Source organism: Aedes aegypti, chromosome 1 (assembly GCF_002204515.2).
Source record: "Aedes aegypti strain LVP_AGWG chromosome 1, AaegL5.0 Primary Assembly, whole genome shotgun sequence".
Taxonomy (NCBI): domain Eukaryota; kingdom Metazoa; phylum Arthropoda; class Insecta; order Diptera; family Culicidae; genus Aedes; species Aedes aegypti.
This window is the reverse complement of record NC_035107.1, coordinates 187,259,624-187,282,876: the sequence shown is the minus strand read 5'-3', so window position 1 is coordinate 187,282,876 and position 23,253 is coordinate 187,259,624. Positions and strand designations below refer to the sequence as shown.

General features: G+C 43.7%; 1 protein-coding gene across 1 annotated transcript; it reads left to right on the top strand.

The window, feature by feature from the left end:
- The first annotated feature begins 1,301 nt into the window (after window positions 1–1,301).
- LOC5569458 (RWD domain-containing protein 1) lies at window positions 1,302–21,862 on the top strand. The gene is made up of 2 exons (XM_001658491.2): window positions 1,302–1,838; window positions 21,277–21,862. Exons 1-2 carry the CDS (start codon window positions 1,554–1,556, stop codon window positions 21,721–21,723), a joined length of 732 nt encoding a protein of 243 aa, XP_001658541.1. The 5' UTR covers window positions 1,302–1,553; the 3' UTR covers window positions 21,724–21,862.
- Window positions 21,863–23,253: the final 1,391 nt, after the last annotated feature.

The window sequence follows — 23,253 nt, the reverse complement described above, 5'->3', positions numbered from 1 at the left end:
CGACGAAAACACCACAGGGGTTTTAGTTCGTCCACGGAGTTGTTCCTATCTGACATTTCGTAAGGGACACGGAAAACAAAATACACCCAAAATTTGAGTTTAAGCCAAAGGATGTGACAAAATCTAATACAATTTTTTTGAGCTTGAACCAACGGAAAACATTAGAAAATTGAGTAAACATGTGTTTTTGGCCTAAATTTAAGCGTTTGGCACTAAGATTGGGACAGGGCTTTAGGACCCAATTCCCGACCAACCAGTCTTCATAATTCTTTATAGATCTCTGACCAACGATGGCGATCGCTAACGGTTCAAAACGAATCTATATCGAACGCTATCGAAAATCACTAACTGGTTGACCGGGTTATTGCAATGCGAGTGCTTTATGCACCGTTCCAGCAACACTCCATACCAAGGCGTCGATAGGTGCGTGGTATACGCACGGGCCTATCGATCGCAAGGTTCTTGGTTCGATTCCAGGTTGCCGCGTAAACAGTTTTAGTTGTCAAATTTTGGTTTTATAAGGCAAATTTATGAGTTTCAACCCGATTCCTTTTGGCGAATTTTCATAAGGGGTTTCTATGTATTTCGATAGTCCCACTATGACCTGCACATTTATATGCAATATTTTTTTTGGGTTTTATTGAGGATTTTACCCTCTAATAGACTCACACCTAAAGGGTTGATTCATAAATTTCATAACGCCAAAAACGGCCATTTTTGACACCCACCCACCCCCTCGTAACACTTTTTGTATGAACATTTTACAAATTTTGTATGAGCCGTAACAGCGTGCTTCTATTAAAGTGCCATAGAAATTGACGTGTGAGTATTTATTAACTCAGGCAAATGGACTATCGATAAACATAGGAATCCCTTATAAAAATTCGCCACAAGAAATCGGATTGAAATTCATAAATTTGCCTTATGAAACCAGAATTTGAAAACAAAAAAATGTTTTCGCGGCAACCTGGAATCGAACCAAGAACCTTGCGATCGATAAGCCCGAGCGTACACCACGCGCCTATCGACGCCTTGATGTGGAGTGATGCTAAAACGATACATAAACGTTCGTATTGCAATAATCGTTTCATCTTTCATAAGGCAAAATGTATGAAATTCGATAGTCCAGTTCGCTGCGTGTTTTTCCACGTTCAGAATGTACAAGAGAATCTATTCCTCAATAAAATGAACAATAAATAAAAGGTTCTTAATATTTTCCAAGTGTGTACTTTTGTTTCTCCGTGCAGGAACACATCGCGCAATGTTGTGCGGCATTTGTATTTTGACAGTTTTGTCAACCAACAGCGCAACATTTCGGCTTCGGTAGTGCGGTGTTTACAAAATTCGTATGGAAGTCAGGTTCTTATCGAGCATTATAGAGTGGTACTGTTGGTGGCGGAAATAAATTGAAAAAAATCCGCGTTCCGCATGCCGTTCCGAGCACAAATCGACTCTTAAATCATTTTTAGTATAGTCGCGTTGCTTCCCCTATCGGTAAGATTGGTAAACATCTCTTGATACTGCCATTAGTGTCCTCTAGAAAATCGGAAAGCATGGAGCGCAATCACCGGGAAGATCAATGCAACGAAATTGAAGCGCTCGATTCGATCTACTGCGGAGAGCTGGAAGTGCTAGCAACGGAACCTTTACATCGGTTCAAACTTCCCATTGCCACCACCGAATACGATCCAGAAGTGGAAACAGAAGGATTGTCTTGTAAGCTGGTGTTTACCTATACGGAAGAATATCCGGACACTGCGCCACTGGTAGAAATCGAAGATCCGGAAAATTTTCGTGATGGGTACGAAAAAGGTCTGTTGGAGCATATTCAAGAAACGGTAAGTGCTGTTCGGGTAGGTCCCGAATTATGTTTGTATTTAAATAATGTACGTCTTTGATAGCTTATGATTCTATTCATGGCACGGGCACCTATCTTTTATTTTATTTTTTTTATTTATTCAAATTTGATGATGATTCAGGAGTCTTCATTAGATTATAATAATATCGCTCAAAGCATAAGTGGCTTTATTATTATTATTATAGCTTTATTAAGGAAATTTTAAGTGGCTTTATTACGGATACCACTTCTCGGTGGCCACTTGCGAATCAGTTGTAAGAAGTAACATGCAAATCGAATGAAAAATTACTCTCACTATCTTTATCATCTTCTTCATCTTGGCATTAACGTCCTCACTGGGACAGAGCCTGCTTCTCAGCTTTGTGTTCTTATGAGCACTTCCACAGTTATTAACTGAGAGCTTTTTTTGCCAAAGTTGCCATTTTTGCATTCGTATATCGTGTGGCAGGTACGATGATACTCTGTGCCCAGAGAAATCAAGGAAATTTCCATTACGAAAAGATCCTGGTCCGACCGGGAATCGAACCCAGACACCTTCAGCATGGCTTTGCTTTGTAGCCGCGGACTCTAACCACTCGGCTAAGGAAGGCCACCACATCTTTATCAACCCGTAAGTAAATATCCAGGATAATCTTACTTAGCTAAACATAAGAGATGTTTTCGCAGAGGAACTTAAAGACCAAGGAGTAAAGGAAGTGAGACGAATCACCAAAATATCCGGTGAATCTTGGATCGACACACCGACTCTTATTATCTCTTTGAGGGGAACCAACAGACCGGAGTTTTTAGACTTCGGCTATATTCGCTGTAGAACACGTCCCTATTACCCGTCGCCCATGCAGTGTTTTAACTGCTGGGCTTTCGTGCATACGAAGCCACGCTGTAAAATTGAAAAATGAATCAGTGGTACATGCTCTGGGGATCACCCTTTTATCGCCGATAAGCCCTGCACCGAAGCGAAATACTGTAGTAAATGTGATACTACCCAGCACGCATTCAGAGAGCGGTCCTGCCCTGCTTATAGAAAAGAAAACGATATCCAGCGTATCAAAATCGATCAAGATGTGCCCTACCCCGAAGCTAGGCGTATCTACGAGGAGTTAAACAATCCAAAAACGTACGTAAAATAACAGCAACAAGAACTAGCAGTGACTTTCCAACCTCAATCAGAAGATCGACGAGCTTATGGAGATGGTAAAAATGCGAGACCGACGCATTGAACAGCTCGAGGCCGCTCTTCATGGCCAAAGTACATCATCTTCAAACCTGGACGGAAATCCCCCAGCAGTCGATTGTATCCCTTCCAGCTTCCAAGCAATGTTAGATGAACAAGAAGCGATGTTTAATCGAGTTATTAAGAATTTGATTGCAGCCAACATAGAAATGCAGAAAGAAGTACAACACTTAAAATGCTCCATTAATACGTCTACCAGCATTGCACACAACGCGCTCACCCAAGAAGATTCCGTTTTCGAGTTAGCAATTGAAAGCGCTCTTTCCAAAACCCTCAAACCCGAAAAACAACAGCCTAATGATGATCCGCTAGACATATATAGCGACTATTCTCATCCTCTCGACAACATCCCGAACTCTTCCAAACACATGGGAACACCAAGACCCCTGTTTCTCCCATGACCCACAAGAAGGAGACGTCAAGCCTTACAAAAAGCCATCCTCTCACTCCTAAACGACCTTACAGTAAAACAAATTCTCCCGATAAGCAGCAAGACAGCGTAAACGCGTCGACAGTACAAAGGCAGTCCTCAATTACTCGGAAAAACGTTAGCAAAAACTCTAAATAGCCTTCTCATCAAAACACCATCAACCAGGCGGAACCCCCTCCACCCTCAACATGACTCCACCGACTCCACAACCAATCAATGAAGACAATTGCCTAGACTCTACCTCGAGTAGTCGGGGCGACGTTGGACCGGAAGCCAAACCCCTACCGGAACCTTCGGGTCGACTCCTGCACTCGAACAGTAAGTTAGATGAAGAAAATCTGAAGAGTTGGTGAACAATGCCTCGAGCAGTCGGGGCGCCGGCAGACCGAAAGCCCGGACCCAATCAGAACAGCTGAATGACGAAGATCCAGCGATAGCTCCTGGTAGCTGGAGCACCGACAATGCGGACGTTCTTCCCACACCGGTATTGGCGGACACCTATTGCCCTCAGGACGTCGAGGGAATCAAGACCGTTATGCCGTTAGATCTCGGGACGCACAAAGGGGGCAACCCCTGTCCCCCGAAGGACAGCGTGGGAGTCAAGAACCATCAGCCAGCTTTACCCGAGCATAGTACAAGTACGGACGAAATAAGCACCTTTTTCCCTACCGTCGGGACATCCTTGCCCTTGGTGGGTGGACGAACTCCACCTGCCACTGGTCTGGCTCTGTCTTGTTCGGCTCATTCATCAAGTCCCCCAGCTTCAAGTACGCAAACCAGTGACGCCAACCGTTTTTGCACACTGAGTAACGTGTCTTCTTCTTTCACCGTCAACACCAATTTTCCCACACCGTCTCTTTCAAGGCCCACCAATTTTATCCTTTAATGGAACATCAATGGTTTCCTAAACAATTGTCTGGCCCTCTACGAACAAAGTAAATGCACACGCAGAGAAAACAATTTTAATATCAAATATATTCTGTATCATTACAACAATATATCTGTATTATTTGCCGGCTTATAATTGCCTTTTATTGTTTCAATAACAACTCTTAATTTATTTCAAAAATAAAAATTGTTGAATTTGACAGCTGCGTTAAACGGGATACAACAAAATATTTTTTTGTTTCAACAATTTTTCTTTTGTAACAACAAATTTTTGCATTGAAATAAAACCTTCCATTTTTTTAAATTAAATTACACTGTTATTTGATGTGACAATGTTCTTGTTTGAAATAAAAATACTGTTTTGTTGATCCCAGTCCCTTTATTATTTTTTTAGGAATTAAACAATAAACAACGAAAACGAAACGTCTACTTTACTTTTATTTTGTGAAAGTAGAAGTATTGGAACATGCACCAAAATCCATTTAACTGGAGAATGTTCTTTATCCGCTTCGCGACAAAGTGACGGGATGAAATAACCGGCTCGTGTAAGAGTTGACTGCAATACTGGAGAATGCATTAGTGGAATTAAAATTTTAGAAAAGATGGTTAATACTCATTCTGGTTTTCCTTACTCCAAAACTGATACAAAAATCAATGACCTGAACTTCTCGCACGAACATTTTAACAACGCCATGTACTTTAATTTAATATAACACGCAGAGAAATACCAGCTATTCATGTATCGGAAACATTCGCTTTTTCACTGGTTCTACTAAGCAACAAACTGGCGAGACAGTTTTTATGCTACTTGCATAATTGTTAGAATCAATAATGATGTAAATTGAAACAAATAAACTTTCATTTGACGTAAAGTTTTTCTTTTGTTGTTTCAAAAATAAATCTAGTTAAAAATGTACCCAGTTAATTCAACAATACTGTTGCTTTATTCTGATAAAAATGATTGTTGTTTCAACGCATTTCTTGTATTACAACAAATTGAACAAGTTTATTGAGAACAACAAAGTTATTTATTGTTTTGAATAGCTGGTATTTCTCTGCGTGCAGAACAATTAAATCGGTCCCTGTGAGGTCAATACGAATGGACAATCAAAAAAGGAAACAATTTTCGATACTCAGTCGCAATTGGGATCCTACGTACCATCCCATTTGAATTCCTGCACCTCAGAAGTGATGTGCCTGCCGTGGGTGTTCGACTGCAAAATCCGCTGAACGTATCTTATATATCTATATAAATAAATATGAAATGATGTTTGTATGTCACGAAATGGCTCACGAACGGGGCAACGGATTTGGATGATTCTTTTTCCATTTTGTTCGTCAAGGGTTCCGACGTGTTTGTGTGTATAAAAGTTCCAGGATGTTCACCGGGAATGTAGGAAAAACGGGACTGAACGGAACTGTCATTTTGTATGGGACGATTCATAGCGGTTTTCAACAGCCTACTTGATGGCAAGACGAAGTTTGCCGGGACCACTAGTATATAAATAAAAATGGAGTGGTGTTTGTATGTCACGAAATGGCTTGAGAACGGCTCGACGGATTAGAATGATTCTTCCATAGTTATGTTCCTGAAGTGTTCCGACGTGTTTGTGTATATAATAAGCAAAGGATATTTAACGGGAAAGTTGAAAAAACAGGAGTGAACGGAACTTCCATTTTGCACGGAGCGTTCCATGGCGTTTTTCAACAGCCTACTTGATGGCAAGACGAAATTGCCGGGACCACTAGTCCGTAATAAACGTATATTTTCCATGTGGGGCGCTCCCGAATCTCCACGGACAAGTCTAAAGCCTGTTAGAAGCCGCTCCCGGGCCCTTGATATGTCTGGGGGATATGAACGCTCATCACCCTGCTTGGGGAGAAAATCGTACAGACCGTAGAGGGACTACTCTCCTTTCTCTTTTCGAAGAACTCGACTTAGTAGTACTCAACGATGGTTCCGACACTTTCTACTACAGTCACTACTCTAGCGCCATCGACGTAACCGTAGTTAGTTGCTCAACTCTGCCTAAGCTCCAGTGGCACACCATTCCTGATCTTCACGGAAGTGATCATCATCCGATACAGATCACAATAGCTGCTTGCTCTCCGATCACTACTCGTCGTCCTAGATGGTTGTATGAACGAGCTGACTGGGAGATATATAATGCTTCTGTTCGTGAAGCACTGCAGTCCGCCGATCCCACCAGTATCCCGGACTTTAACGAACTAATCCACAAAGCAGTTGAGGCTGCAGTACCCAGATCGAGCAACAAGCTTGGACGAAAAGCGCTTCGTTGGTGGACGGATGACACGCGAAAAGCTGTGAAAGCTAGAAGAAAAGCGCTTCGTGCTGCAAAGCGGCTGCCACAAGGCCACCCTAAGAAAGAAAGCATGCTTGGTCGCTATCGAATGCTACACATCCAGTGCAGACAAACTATCAGGAACGCTAAACGCACTAGTTGGGAAGAGTTTCTAGAAGGTATGAACGTCTCACAAACTTCCGCGGAACTTTGGAACCGAATAAACGCACTGAGCGGCAACAGAAACTCAGCTCCATTATCAATACAATTGCAGGATAAATTAGTCACTGATCCCGTTGTAGTCGCCGATACCCTTGGGCAATACTTCTCAATTCTCTCGGCTATTGATAGCTACGACGACCTCTTTAAGCCCCGTTACAATCCCTCGACAGACTCTGTTCTTAATTTCCCCGTTCCATACGATTTAAGAGGTGCAGCCATCAACGAACCTTTCTCACTCCAAGAATTAAAATTCGCTCTAGACCGCAGTAAAGGCAAATCAGCTGCATCTGACGGCATTGGATATCCGCTGCTAAAAAATCTGCCGCTTCCAAACTCCTGCAAATTCTCAACCAAATTTGGCTGTCGAACACTTTTCCAGCTGAATGGCAAAAAAGCCTCGTCGTACCCATACCCAAAGCCAACAATCCAACTCGTGGACCATCAAGCTTCCGGCCGATTGCGCTCACTAGCTGTCTCTCTAAGATTATGGAACGAATGGTCAATAGACGGCTCAAACAACAACTGGAGGCTGCAGGCTATCTTGACCGCCGACAACACGCCTTTAGGGCTGGGTACGGGACTAACAGCTACTTTGCTTCTCTGGGTAATATTCTCCATAACGCACATTCCGAAGGGCTGCACACTGAGGTGATCTCCTTGGACCTTTCCAAAGCCTTCAACCCCACCTGGACTCCTCTGGTACTCTAATAGCTTGTGGAATGAGGAATGTCCGGGCACGTTATCCACTTCATCAACAACTTTTTATCCACTCGCACTTTCCGTGTACTAATTGGTGACAACACATCCAAGCTTTTCGCTGAAGAGACCGGCGTACCCCAAGGATCCGTTATTGCAGTCACCCTTTTTCTTGTGGCGATGAATGGTGTTTTCCGAAATCTCCCAAGTGGGATTTACATTTTCGTATACGCGGATGATATCTTGCTGGTAATTTCAGGCCGCACACCTGTTCGCACCAGAATTAAAGCTCAAGCTGCAGTCAACGCCGTCGTCAAATGGACCTCGTTGGTGGGATTTACTCTGTCGGCACCCAAAAGCATTCGCTGTCATATTTGCAACACTGGACATCGAATTACCGGTTACCCTATCACCATTCAAGGTCAACCCATTCCGCTAAAAAAGACCGTCAAAACCCTTGGGATCATAATCGATAGAGAGCTTACATTCAAACAACATTTTGAGTCTGTGAAAACAAATTGTCGTACTCGGTTAAACCTAGCGCGTACAATCTCTCGTCCACATCGATCTAACAATCGGGTTATACGTTTTCGAGTTGCTCACGCAATAATCGACAGCCGTCTAGTCTACGGTCTGGAATTAACGTGTATCGCTACCGGAAGGCTGCTTCAAACCCTCGCACCAGTGTACTATACCTACGTTCGCATCATCTCGGGACAGTTAGGTGTCGGCCAGGGTAGACGCGTCACGCGAAGCGACGCGAAAATCCTTTGGAATTTGACATTTCATTATTAATAATTGTTATTCCTTCCCGTGCAATTTTCGCGTCGCTTCGCGTGACGCGTCTACCCTGGCCGACACCTTACCGTGTACTCCGGCGGACGCCGCATGCACTGAACTGGTAAACTTCCTTTCCGCCATGTTATATCCGCAACTATCTGCAAGAAGGCCGCTGTTTTCGCCGAGAAAACCTTCGTGCGGTAGCCAACGTGGATCTTCCTCCAATTGCCTAGATTCATTGGTACGGAGACAAGAGTTGGCAGTCAGGAAAACCAAAAATCGATAGTACAATCAAGAACCGTTTTCGTGCCGGTGACAACTCCATCACACTTCGAGCGTCTGTCATTAAATGGCTCCGTAATAACTAATCAAACCACCTCCACAGGTACACTGATGGCTCCCAATCGTACCGTGGCGTGGGAATCGGCATCTATGGAATGGACGTTTCGAAAAGCCTAAGTCTCGCCCCACTATGTTCCATCTTCTCCGCCGAAGCCGCAGCCGTTTTTATCGCGGTTACTACTCCTGCTGAACAACCCATCTTAATACTTACTGACTCAGCTGTAGTATCAGCTCTTCAGTCCGAGTCCCCCGCCCGACCATGGCTTCAAAGTATTTTACGGTTTGCCCCACCAGACACAACCTTTGCGTGGATTCCTGGACATTGCGGTGTACCTGGAAACACAGCTGCTGATCGCCTCGCTGGTGCAGGATACGCGTCAACAAGGTATACAAACAAGGTTCCTCTTCAGGACATCAAAAGATGGATAACCAAGTCCGTCAATGCGCAGTGGGCAACCGAATGGTCCCAGCAGAGCACGTGTCATCTACGCAAGATCAAACAAGATACGCAACCATGGACTGACGTTATTTTATTAAAAGAACAGCGGATCATCTCTCGACTGCGGACTGGATACACCCATTTATCGCACAGCATGGAAGGCTTGCCTTTCCATAGAATTTGCACCACTTGCAATACACATAACAAGGTGGAACATTTCCTATGCGTCTGCCCTCAGCACGAATTTCATCGTAGAAACCATGGACTAACGGGGCTCATTCGGGAAAACCTTTTCTTTCCTACTTAGCAATGGGGGGATAATCTGCTCAACAGACGCCAGACCAAGGTCCGGGAGTGTGGAATTGGGGTCCATTTACTACATGCAAGCAGTAAACAGGACTACACCCCCGACCCACTAAACCACCAAGAAAGCATTGCTTCGGAGAGGGGCTATTGCACATCGCTACCTCCAGGTTAGCTGCGTAGCCATGCAGCAACGAACATCGATGGCACGCTTAGGAGGGTCCACCAAGGTAGCATGTTGGCGCTTTGCCAGCTTCCCAGGTGGTCCTTACCTCCCATTTTCCGCTGAAGACGGGCAGGGTCGACCACAACGCCCGCGCCCAGCTGCACCGCAGGTATCAAGAACTGATACTGCGGGCTTCGCAATTTGATCAACTGAAGGCTCAGGCCCTATCAGCTAGCACCAGCTGGGATTGCTGACGAAGGGGCCTCCACCTGCCCCGAACAACCAGAGGCTCGTATCCAACCCAGTAGGCCGGCGCCACGACAGCAACGCTACCAGGATGTTCTCCCCGCGGCCACTTAATCGCTGTAAGGGTCGATTTCGACCGTAGGGCACCGGTATGACCTACGTAGCCGACTGCGAACCCTTGGACCACCTGTTGTTAAGCGTCTGCACTAGCCACTCCTCGAGTCCACTCGCCACCTCCTTAGTAGTTCCAAGACGATGTGGATGATAGCCGATGAAACGGCATTCCAGCCAAACTCGTCTTCACACATGCTCTGAACCAGATTGTCCGGAGTCGTGTCCCGACCGCATGTGACAAACATGCGGTCACGCATTGTGCGGAAACGCGGGCACACGAACAAAACGTGTTCCACCGTTTCCTCTAAACCTGCACAAACTGGACATTCGGGAAAGGACCTGTGTCAGGTGGAATGTTAGTTCTCCATGGCGCCTATTGACCCAGATATCTAACCTCGGAATCAACCTGTGAGTCCACACTCCTTTGGTGGAACTGTTCCACGCACGCTGCCATTTGACCATAGAGGCCAGTCTGGCAGTCCTGCGTATGCCTCTTGTGCCGCGCCTTTCGAAGCACTCTATGTCTTCCATGATAAGGATACCAAAAGGCACCATACCGGTGATGACGCAGAGTGCATCGTGTGACACGGTACGGTACGCGCTCGCAACCTTCAGGCATATTAGCCTATATGTACTCTCCAGCTTGCTACGGTAGCTGTTGGTACTTAAAGCCGTGCCCCAAGCCGGGCCACCATACCTCAGTATGGACGAGATGACAATGGCCAGAAGCTTACGCTTACTGGCGTACACCGCAGAGCTATTGGACATCATCCGGGACAGTGCCACAATAGCTGTGGAGGCTCTTTTGCAGGCATAATCAACGTGGCTACCGAAGGTAAGCTTATCGTCGATCATCACCCCCAAGTGTTTGACGGAGCGCTTCGAAGTGATCGTGCAGTCGTCTACACTAATCACCGCTTGCTGCACCGACTTTCGGTTGTTGACAACAACCGCCTCAGTTTTGTGGTGAGCCAATTCCAGTTTCCTGGAGCTCATCCACTCCTCCACAATTGCGATCGGGACTCCTGAGGTTATGTGAAAGCACTTCCGACCCACCTCTGTGTCATAGACTAATACCCGATTCTGGAAGTAACTTCCGAGGTACAGGTCGAGGTATCCCCAGACGCAGGAGCGCATCAGCAATAGCCGCCCAACTAGCACTATTAAATGCGTTCCTTACATCCAGAGTCACTACTGCGCAGTAGCGAATCCCCCTCCTCTTACGATGGAGTGCTAAGAGCACTCCAAATCAAGCATATTGGTCTATACGCCGACGGGTCACCGGGTGGATTTCCCGCCTTTGGCAATAGTACCAGGCTCTGCCTCTTCCACACATCTGGAAATACTCCCTCGTTCAGGCATATCTGCATAGCAGATCTGAACATCCCTGGAGCCTCTAAGATTGCGACTTTGAGGGCCAGGTTTGGAACTCCGTCCGGACCTGGTGCCTTACCTATACTGAGGGATTTTGCAATCCCTACAAGTTCCTCATCGGTTACCCTCCCCTCATCGCCAGCCCCAATCCCCGGCTGTCCTACGAAAGGAGGCCAAGGGCTAATATTGTGGCGCGGAACGAGCCCCTCGATGATCCCCTCCAGCATCTCTGCAGATTGCTCTGTAGGAGCCATTGCACCTCTTGTCTTCGCCATAACGATCCTGTAGGCATCGCCCCACAGATTCGCGTTGGCACTCTGACAGAGTCCTTCAAAGCAGGCCTTTTTGCTTGCCCTTATTTCGGACTTCAGCGCGACTTTGGCAGCGGTGAACGTCACCCGTCGTTCTTCACGCTCCTCATCGGTACGTGCTCGCTGCATCCGCCTCTTGGCCCGTAGGCGGCGCAGGTTCGCAATCGCTTGAGTCCACCAGTACGTCGGTGGTCTCCCATTTCTAGGGTGGACTTTCCTAGGCATGGTCGCATCGCATGCACGCGAGAGCACCGCTACCAGTTCGTCCCCGCTTAGGCCGAGTAGGTTACGTTCACGGCGGAGCGCCTTTCTAAGTACTTCGTCATTGAAGTACGATGTCTTCCACCTACGAGGGCTTGGCCTTGACCTAGCCGCTTCCTCTACTCGCTGTATGCTGTTTTTGTAGTCGATACTATAGCGAACCGCCAGGTGGTCGCTGTGAGTGTAGGTATTGTCTACCCTCCAGTGCGAACTACTCGTTAGGCCAGGACTACCAAAATTAACGTCGATAATCGACTCCGCTCCATTTCGGCTGAAGGTACTTTTGGTACCAACATTAGCCAGATCGACATCTAGCACGGCCAGTGCCTCTAGCAGGATTTGACCCCGCTGGTTCGTGATACGGCTTCCCCATTCCACGGCCCAGGCATTGAAGTCACCCGCTATTACTACTGGCCTTCGCCCTGTCAGCACGGTCGTCATACAGTCCAGCATCACCGTGAACCGCTCGGTCGACCAACTCGGAGGCGCATAGCAGCTACAGAAGAGGACCCCGTTTACCTTGGCGATCACGAAGCCCTCGTAGGTAGTAGACACCAACTCCTAGACGGGGTATTTACCCGTCGTCCATATCGCCGCCATTTTTCCGGATCCATCCACGACCCAGTTGCCGTTGCCGGCGGGTACTCGGTATGGGTCCGATATGATGGCGATATTCGTCCCCCACTCAGCACCTGCCTGATACAGCAATTGCTGAGCTGCGTGACAGTGGTTCAGGTTCAGCTGCGTTACCTGCACTGTGATTTTTCATTTATGGCTCTTCAAGGGCACCTTGAGCCTCCCGTTGGATGCTTGTTGTTCACGGACTTCCCGGAGCAAATCAAGCACTTGGGAGGGTTCTTGCAGCCTAGTGCCTTATGACTTTCCTCACCACAATGCCTACACAACTTGGTCCTATCAGGGCCTTTACAGCCCCAGGACTTGTGTCCTGGTTCCTTACACCTGAAGCAGATCACCGGTTGCTCGTGTATGGTGAATGAGCATACTGACCAACCCACCTTGATCTTACCTACCTTAGCGGACTTATTAGCGTCCGCCACAGGTAGCTGTACTAAGGCCACCTGAGTTCCTGCCGGACCTTTCCGTAGCCGAACGGCAGCGGTGGGCACCTGTATCTCGCACTGTTGCCGCAGTGCCGTGACGAGCTCTTCTGCGTCGGTGATCTCGTCAAGGTTCATCACCTTCAGAGTCACTGCCTGCGTTAGAGCCCTCACTTCGACACGGACCTCTTCCGCCAAGCTTTTGTAGGCGGCGCCCTTGCGCTCCTTGTCGCGCTTAAGCTCGAGGATCATTTCACCTGTACGAGTGCGTCTGACACTGCGTACGTCGGCTCCTAGATCTGAGAGCTTCGCGTCACTGCGCATCGCCTTCAAAACTTCCGAGTACTTGGACTCTTCCGTCTTGATGATGATCGCATCACCCTTTTCGCGCTTGGCACCTACCCTTCTACCTTTCTTAGGCCTGGTATCCCTACGCTCATGCACGTCGTGCTTCTTGTTCCTCTTCTTTCGCTCTACGGTTGTCCAGGGGGCGTCCCCCCTGATCCACCCTAACCAGTGATGATTGAGGACCTCTCAATGGTTGCAACCCCCTGTTCCCATCAATCCGTGAGGGGCCAGCCTTTTCGGGCCCACCCTTCTCGACTTCCCAGACGCCTGGCTGGGGTCCGATTTTCCGGCACTTCTTCCGACTTTCGGGGTTGATATTCGCCTGGCCTTGCGAGCGCCGCCGGGTAGCTCCTCCCCTGACGGCTGCCTCGCACGCTTCTGCGATTGCTTGTTATAAGCATTCGCTTCCGCACTTTTTGGGCTACCCGCAAAAACGAAGGGCTCCGTCTGGGTAAACTTCGGCACCTTCAATTCCACGGGTTCTGCCGCTGCCACAGTCGCCATGGGTTCAGCATGGTTCTGCTTGGCCGCCAACATCGACTCACGAAGTCTGAACAGGGCCTGCTTGAGGTCCTTGCTGATGTTAGACTTCGAGGACGCAAAGTCAAGGATGGAGTCACGCTGCTGTGCAGCCACTTCCATCACAAAGAGCCCCTCTCTACTTTTATTGATGGCCCTCATCAACCACGCTCCATCCATAACCTCACCCGATACGTTAGCCGGGGATGAAAAATGGTGTCCAGCACTGACACTACGTGCACTGCTGCCTCCTCCTGCTTCCGCTCTCCTCGACGGCCATGCATTAACGCGGTAAAGGACAAATTACTGTGAGGGGTGACCAAGTGCCCCACAGGCTCCGTTAATGACCGAGTGTTTCCTGAAAGATTTAGGACTATACTCCCAAATATCCTGCACTCCATATGGGCACAGCAGTTACGCAGTTCCGTGGGACAAACGTCATGTCCCGGCACCGGATACCAAAGCTGCGGTATTCCTACCGGCTGACGAGTGCAGTAAGCATCCTAAATCAGGATATTTTGCCACAGTACTTGGAAGCCGTGGAGAACCTTGAGGATCTGCAGTTTATCGTGTATTCAGCTGCAATAGCTGTAGTTAAGACGTTGGGATTGCGAACGCGCCCGCAAGGAGAAGATGGCACACGCCCCAACGCACAGAAACCCGTATGGATGCGACGCCTTGAGAGCAGAATCGCAACACTGCGATCAAAGGTTGGTCGATTAACACAGTACAAGCAGGGGAATCGATCAACGAGGCTGGTTCGTCATGTTGCTGAAATTGTTAGGCCCGCAGAGCTCCGAGATCTCAGAGAAGTCGACATTACTGAGATCCTCGACACCCATGTACAGCGGTTGAGTGCTCTTGCGAAACGATTGCGACGTTATGGAGAATGTTCGAAGCAGAAGGAACAAAACCGGATGTTCAACATAAACGAGATGGAGTTCTACAACCGCATCCGAAATGACAAGGTCGACTTTGGCGAGGGACTTACAGAGATTGGCGACATTACACAATTTTGGGCCAATTTATGAGATAATCCCACCGAACACAACGGCGATGGGATGTGGTTAGCAGAAGAAGAGAGACAATGTGATGGAATTGGAGACATGGCCGCGGTCGTGGTAACCGCTCAGGATATACGTGAAGCTACCCGGTATACCAGGAATTGGGCTGCACCAGAACCTGATTTTGTGCACAATTTTTGGTATAAAAAACTCACAACGATCCATGGGCAGATGGCGGAATGCTTCAATACGGTACTAGGAGACCCCACGCAGCTACCGGAATTCATCACCAGGGGTGTCAGATTTCTTCTCCCAAAGGACCAACACACAGCTGACCCAGCGGAGTACAGACCAATAACGTGCCTTTCAAGTCTGTATAAAGTGCTATCGTCGGTAATAGCGAGGAGGGTGCAAGCCCATTGCGACGCCAACAACGTGATGACCGAGGAACAGAAAGGGTGTCGCAGAAATACGCAAGGCTGCAAAGATCAGGTCATCGTAGATGCAGTCATTGTAGGGCAAGCTACCCAAAAGCAAAGGAACCTGATTATGGCGTACATCGACTACAAAAAGGCATACGACTCAGTACTGCACTCGTACCTTCTCAAGGTACTGCAGTTGTATAAGGTAGACGAGAACGTCATCAGGCTGATGCAACACGCGATGGCGATGTGGAGCACATCCCTACACATTACCGACGGTACAGCTGTGTTACGGTCCAGAATTCTCAGCATCAGGAGGGGGATTTTTCAAAGCGAGGGTAGGTGAAAGTTTCCAGCATCTTTTACTGAGAAGTGCCAAAACTCTATAATAATAATAATGATAATAAGCAATATAAAACTATTTGTGCTACTTGTGCACCTGACAGATTGAATGATCATGATCATTTTTCAGCGATTTTCAACCTGCGTATAATCATTTAGATCAATCCTGTGGCTGCTCTATTTCATGCACGTTGATAAATATTTGCAACATTAATTGAATTTATCCCTCTTTTTATTATTAATTTTCCAGTTGGACCTTTACCTATCGCTTAGGAATATTTTTCCTCCAGTGGGAAAATTATTTACCATATAAACCCGAATTTATATCCGTTTTTGACATCCGTACCTTTTCTATCTCTTTGATGGTGCGGTCAAATTTTCAAATTTACTTCTACGTACCTTGAGTCCATTTTTGCCTTCTCCTGATGGATTTTCATCCGCCACTAAGGCATCTCCCTCAATTGAGGCGAGACTTTTCTTTTTCTCTCGAGTCTGATCCGATTAGATACTATCTTTCGGAAAATCAGACGTTTATAGTTACCCTTTTAGATGCCTTGAGATCCAACTTCCGACTGGTTTACCGCTGTTCTTTTTTTTTTCTTCTTTATTTTGGCACAGACCTATTGATCCATAATTGCCAGTGTGCCACACTTAAAAAATATCACCGACTCCGGTATTTTTTTTACCGAAATATAAACCGCTGAGCACTCGGTAATGCTTCCGGTAAAAATAAGAATTACTGAACAATCTGTAATGTTAATCGACACACAGCTGTCAAAAAATTACATTACGCTCGTGAATTATTACCAAGCGAATTGTAAAACAGATTACCGAACGTATGTTAGTAACAGCACGCAGTCGGAATAGGATGATCGAAAAAAGAAAAACAAAGAATTCCATATTGATATCGAATGTTTGGTTGATTGATTTATTTCGTGTTTTCATTTCTAAATCGTTTGGACATGTTTGCATTATTATGTTTGTCTGTTGATGAAGGTGGGACGTTGAACACCACAAACAACTGGAATGCGCGCCTCAAATCTAGCACTACAAGAATAAACCAACCCAGTTATGCCAATCCTGGCTTCTTTGCAGGTGTTCACCACTTATGAGTAAAACCATCACCGATTCTGTCGTGGGTTACCGACGATGCGACGATGTCATCCGGAAACTTAATTTGTCTACAACGAAAAAAATTCATTTCATCTTAAGAATTAAGGGGCGGTCCATTAATTACGTAAGACAATTTTCGGGGTTTTTGAACCCCCCCTCGCCCCATTGTAAGATTTTTTGTATGAAAATCAAAAATAAATTGTTTAGCACGTAAGAAATCTCGTCTTATAGACGACAAATTGGAGCAATCAAAAAGTACATGTAGAAGGTCCTCTGTTACCTGGCATTTCTCGCACAAGTCCGAACTAATTAGATTCCATTTCGCTAATCTGTCTTTAGTGGCTGTATGGAAAGTACGTATTTTCCTCATATTTATTATCTGACTAGTTGGTAAGCTTATGTGTTTAAACCATGGTTCCAGTTTTAATTGAGTCAAAATTTTAAAGTGATCTTTTCCTTTTTCTCTCGATATTTCTGTATATTCTTTATTCCATTCCTGTAGCATTTCGTTTTTAAACCATAACATGCAGTCATTTAATGTTAGTTGGTTCCGCTGTTCTTGGGTTCTTGCTTGTCGCCAATGTGGTACTTGTGCACTTGACAGATTGAATGATAATGATCATTTTTGATAGCATGGCCTACTCAGCTATAGACATAACTACCACACTAATCAAAATAATTATTTTCAATTTTGACCTTGCAGTTGGTTCCAAAAATCCTGGATAGCCAACAAATATTTCTTCTCCTTAATGCTCCTCGAAATTCGGAGTTTTTGAGTTGAGTATACCAGCCCGTGATTTGCATATTCCATTATATTCAAAAGCTGAAAACAAGGAAAATCTTTTAATGGAATCCGTTTTTTTCTCCTAAACCATATATTATTATATTTATTGTTGGAAGTAATGCATTGTTTTTGTAGGAAGGTAGAAAGAACTCCTCTTATTTCGAACATCTTCACTGATAGAAGAAAAGTCGAATCCGCAAAATTTCCTCCAACACTTTCAGCTTCAGGATTTGCTTCTCCTCTTTGGAAGCATGATGGTGACTGTCGTTCGATCAGAGGGTTTAGTTCGCCATGGGTTGATCACACATAATTTAGAAACTTTGAACACGGAAATCGACAGCAAAGCTTATCGATTTTATCATAACAAACTAATTGCGCAAATCAATTAATTGTCCAAGTTGAACATGATGATCATGACACAATATAACCATAAGTAAAACACACTGAATCCATGTTGGGTGATGATCTACGCACCCATAGATTTACGCATACAGATCTGAACAGGAAAGCTTCTGAAACTTACGTGGAAAAAAATTGGAAGCTTTGTTGTCGGTTGTTGAATCAGGCCATAAAGCAAAACTAAAGAATTGAATGTGTAATTCACACGAAGTTTGCAAGACAATCATAACAAATTGGTATGGACGTTCATGGATCGGTCCATACTTTTAAACGCACAAATCAAACGTGTGGATTTTTATCAGTGTATGATGCCCAGTTACAGAACTGGTAGCGACGGAGTGTCTAGAACAAAGGCACATAGAGACCACATGTGTTAAAAAAAATCAAACAGAAATCAATTAAAGATCACTCAGCAGAGTGTCCATCCATCCGGGAAAAGTGGAAGATTACCGAGAATTACAAGATCGAGAAAATAGTTGAATACCTTGGAGAAAGGAATACATTTTTTCCAAGGGATACACGACTGGAAAAAGGGAAATCCAAAGTGAAGGAACTCTACGAAACATGATTGAGATCGATGCGACTTGACACATTTTCCCCATACTGGGGAACCGTATGTCATTAAAGGTCAAAATGAATGTTTTAGGATACACTCATTTTATTTTGAAAATCCTTAAAAGGTTATTTGAGAGTTTTTCTATAAGTATTTGGGTACCCGGATAAAAACGTACCATTCAGAGAATGGAATGAAACAATAATGTACAATACAACGTATTGGATAGCGTATTGTAATTGTATGTCGAACAATCATGATTCTGAATTGAATATACAATTCAATAATAATTCAATATATTGTAACAGAACACTGTATTGGATTTTATGGTTTTATACCTTACAATTTTGGCCAAAATCTTATTTTCGTGTAAAACAGCTTTTACTTTTTTCTGTGTAGCTTGACTGGCAGAAGTAAACAAAATAAGTGCAAAAATCAAAAAATACTTGGTAAAAAATATTGGAAAAGTAAAAGTATTTAGTTATGTAAAAGTAAATGATTTCAACTGTTATTTTTCATAAGAAGAATGCAACAATGTTGAAGATCTATACTTCTATATAAGAGTTGAAACTCTTTTGTTAGTTAGTACAAATATTCGGTAAGTTTTGAACAATTCATGAAAAATAAAAGTTTTATTCTTTTCATCACCAATCAATATGCATTCTGTTGAATTGTTAGTGTATTGTAAAACAAAACACAAATTGTCATTCAAAACAATATGAAAACAATATATTTTACTGTAATCTACTAAATGTTGTTACCAATAAAAAAACAATATATCTTATTGTTTTTTTTTCAAAGCCGTGTATGAGAAAATATCAATATTTGTATTGTTACGATACTTAACAACCCATACATTATATTGTAAAATCCTCATATACCATACTGTACAGTGCTTGGATTTTGATCTGAAGAAGCCGATCAAACCATATTCGGAGAGTGTAACAGCTCACGAACCATAACAGTTCCTGGCACATCGCATTCGGAGAGCCCTATGAATGTAAACTTTCACTCTCTCGTTTGGTACGTGGCACGAGAGCGTTCAAGAGCAGCAACTCTCACAGACTGCAATAGTATCGAGCCATTTGGTAGATTAATGTTTTGCATAAAATTGGTAAAAAATTTCATATTTTCTGGTAATGTAGCCTTTGACAACCTAATTATAATCTATTGGGTTATTGAACACCCCTTTGGTTGCAAACATAGAGAAGAAAAAAAAAATATTCGCCTCCGTTTCTTGATCAGAATGAGAGTGGGTCAGCGAATGTTACAAGTGTTGACACACAATGATCGGCGCCAAACAGTGGGTGGTGTTTGTCTGTCTTGTTTTCGTTCATGGTTCGTTATCTTCAACGAACGATATATGCCATGCGTGTTGTATGAATGCAGGCGAATAAATGGGATGAAATTATAGATCATGTGTCAATGATCGTTAAATTTTCCAAAGCCTGATACAGTGAATTGTTGAAAACAATATATTGTACTGTAAATGTATTGTTATTTTACAATACACTGTATTGTATTTCCAATGCTTTTAATGGTACTGGTACAATACGTTATATTGTTTTTGTATTGTATTTTTTATACGGGTAGTAGTAAATTTGAAAAATCTCCTGAAATAACTAAATTACATCAATTAGCGCTGTAACATATCCAAAGATCTTAAGCGTGTGATCCAGAATAAACAATTTATAACTTATTTTCTAATCAAATTCTCCGCGGTGAAGAATCGCCTTGAGAATCAGTCTAATTGTTAATGCTGTTTATCTCAAAATTATGATTTCCGAGTTATCTACTTGTAGTATTAAGGGATCGAATTACTGGAAGAGTCTCTAATGAAAACCTCCGGGGAAAGACCTGGGAGAATCCCTGGGGAACGAACCCTATAAACATTACAGAAGGTATCAGCGTCAGACAGATCCATTTCCTGGAGAAATTCTCGTAGAATTACTTGAATTACCCCTTGAACCCGTGGAGGAGTCGCAAAAAGGACCTTTAGGATTCACACCAGGATTCTTCCACGATTACTTAAGGGATTCTTTTAAGAAATGACAAAGGAATTCTTTTTGAATTTCTCTGAGCTTTCATGTTTATCTTAAATTTTGAAAAAAAAAAATCTTCGAAAATTCTAAAGCAAACGTTTCCTTAGAGAAGATAGCTCCAATAGTGGAGATAGTGTGTTTTGGCATGTTTCGCACTATGTAATATTCATGAAATTTAATCGTAAAACTATTTGAACCAATTATTTTGTTTAACATTTTTGCTCCTTTGCGCCTATTGACCTGTGCACGGGTTCACTATTTGACGTTTTAGCGGTGCCGTGTTATGTTTATGTCATACAAATAGAATTTAGAGTCCCTTTGATAAAAATAAAGACTTTTTTGAGATTCACAATAAAATAGTGACCTAGTCTTCAAAAAGCCTCTTTGCTGATTAACAAGCAGTAGGTATGTGCTAAAAATCACCCTAATAAAGAAAAGAAAAATAAAAAAACGTATTACCAGCCCAGCAGTTAAGGCGTTACTACTGAAATATGGTAGTGTCCATTTATTACGTAAAGCTAAAATTGAAATTTTTTACCCCCTCCACGGTCCGTAACGCTGTTTGTATGAGAAATTTCAAATTTTCGTATGAGCCATAACGCTTCAGCCTTCCCCTCCCCCCTCTTTCCTCATAGAGCGTTACGTAATATATGGACGGCGCCTAAGATGAAAGAATGAAATCGGTACCTAATAACTGAAATTTTGTTGTTTTTATATTTTTTTAGATCCAAGAAAATATTGGCATCGAAATGATTTTTTCGTTGGTGAGCTCCGCACAAGAGTGGCTCAATTGCAAATACGACGAACTGAAGAATGAAGCCGAAAATGAGAAAGAGGAAGCAAAGCGACGTCTGGAGGAAGAGGAACGCAAAAAGTTCGAAGGCACTCGCGTTACAGTGGAATCGTTTATGGTGTGGAAAACCAATTTCGAGCGGGATATGGGAATCACGGAGCGGAAAGAAAAGATTCTCGGCGAAACGCGGAAGCTTACTGGGAAAGAGCTGTTCCTCCAGGATAATACTCTCAACGAATCCGATCTTAAGTTCCTTATGGATGCAGGAGAACCTATCGAGAATGTGCGAATCGATGAGTCCCTGTTCCAGAACATTGAAGATCTTGAACTGGACTCGGACGATGATGACGATGAAGATTATGTGCCGGACGAAAAATAAAACGGGGAGCGAAAAGCGTGTCGGTCTGTGGAATCGTTATTTGAATGTTTTTTTTTTTATATTTACTTGCTTAGGACCTTAAAAATGTGAAAGGGCATGTTTAACAAAACAAGTATCGATTGAAGTCGGAAAAAATATTCTAAGTTGTTGTTTTAGATTTCTGAGAAAAGTCCTTATTTCTAAGAAAAAAAAATGAGGCCATGAGGGGTCCTAACAATTTTAGGTGTTTGTTCTTAACTGGTAGGGCAGCCTGGGCACAGTTCTCCTTCTAACATCATCCAGCTAGTGTGAGCTCAAACAGCATCTATTCTATTATCCAGTGGCAGGTCCAGTGTCCTGAATGAAAGTGTGTTCAACTAGGAAGCGGATTCAATCGAACTCAGCAGAGGTTGTGCTGTTTGTTTCAAGTAAGTACCTATCAACTTTTCAATACTTTTACTATTGTAAGATTCATACATCTTCTTCTTCTTGGCATTAACGTCCTCACTGAGACAGCGTTTGCTATTCAGCTCAGTATTGAATGAGCACTTCACAGTTATTAACTGAAAGCTTTCTTTGCCAAAGTTGCCATTTCTGCATTCTTATATCGTGTGGCAAGTACGATGATACTTTATGCCCAGGGTAGTCAATGAAATGTCCATTACTAAAAGATCAGGGACCGACCGGGATTCGAGACACCTTCAGTATGGCTTTGTTTTGTAGACGCGGACTCTAACCACTCGGCTAAGGAAGGCCCCAATTCTTACCAAATCCGACTCAAACCTTTTTTTTTTCAAGTCTAAGTTCAGGGTGGCCAGTGAATTCATGATTTCAAATTCCCGGTTTTTTTTTTTCAGTTATTTCCCGGTATTTTCAAAATTTTCCCGGTAGTAAATAATGGATAAAAACCCTTATTTTGAAAACCAAAAGAATCGAAACAGATAATTTGAAAATTGTACAATCTGACATGCGGAATTGGTCATTTGCAATTTTTCTTTTTTTTTCTTTTCGACAAGCGATCGATAACAACGTTTTTTCCGAATAAATTTCAATTAGAGGAGTTTGTTGCCATTCTGAGCTTATAGTTCAAGGCTTGTAGGCTTATTTTTGTAATATCAAGGTGTAAAATGAACTTCAAAACATATATATATATATATATATATATATATATATATATATATATATATATATATATATATATATATATAATATAATGACCAATTCCGCATGTCAGATTGTACAATTTTCAAATTATCTGTTTCGATTCTTTTGGTTTTCAAAATAAGGGTTTTTATCCATTATTTACTACCGGGAAAATTTTGAAAATACCGGGAAATAACTGAAAAAAAAAACCGGGAATTTGAAATCATGAATTCACTGGCCACCCTGAACTTAGACTTGAAAAAAAAAAGGTTTGAGTCGGATTTGGTAAGAATTGGGGCCTTCCTTAGCCGAGTGGTTAGAGTCCGCGTCTACAAAACAAAGCCATACTGAAGGTGTCTCGAATCCCGGTCGGTCCCTGATCTTTTAGTAATGGACATTTCATTGACT

Bases quoted from the DNA above. Each gene is read 5' to 3' on its own strand.
- LOC5569458 (XM_001658491.2), top strand. From the start codon at position 1,554: ATGGAGCGCAATCACCGGGAAGATCAATGCAACGAAATTGAAGCGCTC. The intron at 1,839-21,276 runs GTAAGTGCTGTT...ATATTTTTTTAG, and splicing joins TGGAGCATATTCAAGAAACG to ATCCAAGAAAATATTGGCAT.